This window comes from Gavialis gangeticus, unplaced genomic scaffold (genome assembly GCF_001723915.1).
Source record: "Gavialis gangeticus isolate Ggan-Ray unplaced genomic scaffold, GavGan_comp1, whole genome shotgun sequence".
In the NCBI taxonomy this organism is placed as follows: Eukaryota; Metazoa; Chordata; order Crocodylia; family Gavialidae; genus Gavialis; species Gavialis gangeticus.
In genome coordinates this window covers 27,814,962-27,819,100 of record NW_017729026.1, presented here as the reverse complement: position 1 = coordinate 27,819,100, position 4,139 = coordinate 27,814,962, and the positions used below count along the sequence as shown (strand labels likewise).

General features: G+C 48.0%; 1 protein-coding gene across 1 annotated transcript in view; it reads left to right on the top strand.

Moving 5' to 3' along the window:
- The first annotated feature begins 6 nt into the window (after positions 1 to 6).
- The window catches only part of CDC40 (cell division cycle 40), a 104,373-nt gene continuing 100,240 nt past the window's right edge, over positions 7 to 4,139 (top strand). The window contains exon 1 of the mRNA XM_019520103.1: positions 7 to 189. Within this exon, the coding sequence (XP_019375648.1) occupies positions 13 to 189 (177 nt within the window). The 5' untranslated portion in view covers positions 7 to 12. The remainder of the gene's footprint in view (positions 190 to 4,139) is intronic.

Below are 4,139 nucleotides of genomic sequence, written 5' to 3'. Positions count from 1 at the left end.
CCCCGCGCCAACATGTCGGCCGCTATCGCCGCGCTGGCCTCCTACGGCAGCGACTCTGAGTCGGACAAGGAGGACGAGGGCGACGCGCGGCCGCTGGTGGCCAGCCGGGACGCCGTGCTACACCTGCGCGGTCCGCCCGCTGCTCCCCAGCCACTGCCCGTCGACGCCGCCCCGGACGTGGCCGTAAAGGTGGGTCCTGGCCAGGGCTGCCCCGCCGCTGCGGCGCTTGGTCTCCGGCTCGGCACCCGGGCTGAACCGAGGCGCTGCCCACGTGCGGGGTGAGGGGTGGTGGCAGGGCGGGGGCAGGTTGTTTTGCTTTGCTCGAGGCTCTACAGGTGGCTGTCTGCTGCCAGGGCCCGACACAGGGCCGGACAGAAAGGGGCCAGAAAATGGTCATTTTGTTCCCCTTTGTCCGATTATTATCATCATAATCTCTGGCAGAGGGGGACTGAATACTGCTGTGGGAGGCCATCAAGACTTTCTCCCGAGTCCTGGGGGGGCATCTACTTCACTATGCTGCTTTTCTCGTTCTTAGCAGGGCCCCAGTATCTTCAGTTGGGCCTGTACAAGCTCCCTGGGGGTTTGGCCCAAGTGAACCAGGAAATGTTGTTCCACACTAGGACTAGGAGGCCTGCCGCTGCTCAGAGTAGGCAACAGGTTTAAAACAAGCAAGAGAATGTGTGCCTGAACCTCTCTGTGGGACCTTACTGCATGTCCAGCCAGTGCTGTTTGTCCCCCGAGCGCTCTTCTTGGTCAAAGTAGTCTACAGAGATGAAGTGACGTTTCTTTCCAAGCTGGAGTGCTCTGATTTCTCTGAGCTCTTGGAAACTGTAAACCTGTAACTTGGTCATGACAAAGCACCAAGAGAAAGATAGATTTGGCGCCATACCACATGCCGTTAGCGTGTGGCACTCTGCTGTGGGAGGTGGTGGAGGCAGATAATGCAGCCAGGTTCAGGAAGGGACTGGGGACATTCATAGTAGGATGGATCTACTGATGGCAGCGGAACAGGACGGTTGGATGTGTCCTCAGGTATCTCTCACCTGATAAATGGTGGAGGCCAGGGAAGGTATTGAAATAGGAGATAAATTACTCTGGAGCAGGGGTTGCTCAACCTCTGGCCCATGGGCCATATCAAGCCCACAGAGCCATGGCATCCAACCCATGAGGGAAAACTTGGCAGTGGGGGAGCAGTGAAAGCTCCGCACTTCCCAGATCCCACTCTGCCTGAGCCATTGCTGCACAGTGTGATCAGGGCTGGACCTGACCCCTACATGTCCAGATCAGGCCAGACCTCTGTACCTTCCCTTCCCCCTCCGCCACCTCCACCTCTACACCTGAAGAGGAATCAGCCCCCCCTGGCTCTTCTACCCTTCCCTAGCCCCACATGCTGAATCAAGCCCACCAGCCAGATCTGGCCTGTAGACAGACCTGGCACTAACCATCTAGCCTGCAGGGCACAAAGGGTTGGGCACTGCTGTTCTAGAGAAATCCATTCTGATGCTCTCCTGCAATGTCAGAGACCAGCTACTCAGCTAGATAGCTCATTGGTCTTATCTAGTGTTGGCACTTTTTATATTCTTGCTTTATGGCCTTGAGGTCTTTTCAGGGATGCTGTTAGTTGTGCAAGTAAGATTCACAAGATAAACACAGAGATGTCCATTAGGAATTATTTCAGCCCTGCTGTGGCTTTTCTGGTTTCCCTGCAACAGAAGAATTTCTCTGTTATTTTTCTGTAGTCAAAAACTGAGTAAAAACTAAGGGCTGGTATTTTCTGACATTGCCTCCATTTTAACAGGTTTGAGACCCACTGGTGTATCCTGTTCTCTCCAGTGTTTGTCTCTTACTGTATTTAGAAAGCCAGGTGTAAAGCTGTGTTATCCAGCACTTCATGAACCGGCATGCTGGTAGACGTGGCAAAAACAAAACAGTAAGTCCCACTTCAGGCCATGGCCCGGGGCAAAACAGCCTGTGTGGGGGCCCCCTGCCTCTTCCCCAGCAAACTGATGCTAGGGGAGGGGCGGCACGGTGCCTGTTGCCCGGCACACTGACACACTGGATGCGGCAGAAGGGACGGCAGCCCAACCAGGCAAAGATGCCTCCCAGGTAACTAGCATATTTGGTTATCCAGCACCTCCCATTTCCCATGGGTGCCGGATAACAAAGCTTTTGCTGTAACAGGAGGAAATTTAGTTTGGTTGACCAGCTTCCTAAGGTACTGTCAACAGCAGCAATGAAAACTGACTAGTAACTTTAGTTTCACTCTGACTGCTTGGAAAGCTGTGAACTCTAGAAGGATGGGACACAAGCTCAGAAGGCTGGGATGCAATTGACTCACTTTTTTTTTGTTGGAACTCTAAGGTATAGAAATCTAAAAGCTTAACAGAAAGGGATGCCAGAATAACAACTTGCCCATTTCCACAGAATGTTTGCTATGGCCTGGTGGCATCTGGGTGGATGGAGCTTTGTCACCTTAATGTCTTGAGTTAATACATGTACTACTGTAACTCTGCATCTCATATTATGTGTTCATGTTTGTCGCTTGGTGCTCAGGCATTTCTAGATTCCAGTTTTGCAGTTTCCACTCACTTTGGGAGGTCACAGTGTCCCAGGTTTGAAAGAAACGTAGCTTAGCATCTGCAGAGTCCTCTGAACAAGAACAGAGATAAGTGGCAAAAGGTACTGGCTGTATGTAGAATAAGGTCCAACAGCAAGATTAATTTGGAAGGCCCAAACTACTTTACTCTGATCAGTGATTAGAAGCTACTACATCATGTTTAATGCGTGTTTTAATTCTAATCCTGCTTGAAATATACTTTTGCAAGGGCCATTCTTTAGAGAGTCAGGAGGAAAACACTAACTTCAGATTACTGTAAAAACTGTGATCCTGCCTTATAGTCTAAATGTCATGTGTTCTGAAAGTATGCATGTTATCTTAAATCAGTCCTGCAAAATTGTTTTTAAAACTTACTCCTTTAGGCAAGATAGAGCAGATAAGCAAACTAACGAGATATATTTTGGGCTAGCAGCATAAAGTCTTGCATTTGGTGAATGAGCAATCTTGAAGAGCCAAATAAAAGTAAAGGTGGGGCTGCTAATCAGTGGGCACAGACTGTTGTTTCTATTGAACTATGTTACTATCAAAGTATGATTTCAGTATTGTTGCTACCACTGACAGTTGCTTAAAGTGTAGTATTCAAACTTTTAGTAGGACTGAAGTGTTGTAGATATGGTGGTCCAGGAAAGGTACAAGGACAAGGAAGGGGTTTTTTGTGTGTTGTTGTATAATTAGGAAATATGTTGGACAAGCATTCAGGCACGGAGTGCTCTTTTACCAGATCTATTGTTTACTCCAATATCAAGTTAAATAATTTGTTATCTTTGTGTTATTTTAGTTTAATTTCCCCTTGTGATCCCTGCCAGATCCCAAAGTTATAAGCCAGCCTATAAAAGGTGTGTGTGCGCAAATGCACCACCCTGCCTTTACCTTGTCAGACCAGGGTTCAGAGACTTCATGCCTCCTTCTCTCCTCCCCAGAACATTAATGGCTCCAGTCAGGTTAGTGAAAATAAAGATATAAAGCTGAGGCCTGGTCTACCTTTGTTTTTGCTGATGGAGTTATTTTAGTTAGTGTGGAAAAATGGCACCCCTAATTGAACTGGCTATGCTAGCAAAACTGTAGCAAAGATTTTATACCAAAAAGAGACTTTTACAGGTATATCTTATTCTGTTTAGGACAATGAGTTAAGCCTGGACTGGAGCCAAAGGCTATACCAGCAAGGCCCCTGGCCCCTCCAGACTGCACACAGTGCACGAGTGGGTGCTCCCCTTGCGGGTACAGTTTTATACAGCATTTACTTAGTATAGTCTATGACTGGGTCTAGGTGCTACTGTAATACAGTGAATATTTAGTTCTGTTTTCTGAGACCCTCAATAAGGTGCCACCTTAGAGTAGCCTGATCCTCCACTAAGTATGCAAATAAGTCAACATGCTGTGGTCCTCTATATTCAATACAGCTGATGGCTCTGATGACTACTTGATACTTGTATTGTATTAGGAAGAGAATGTCTACCACTACCAGCAGAGCTGTTTTTGCTATGGACAAGTTGGTAACCAAAGTAAATGATCTCAGGCTGTT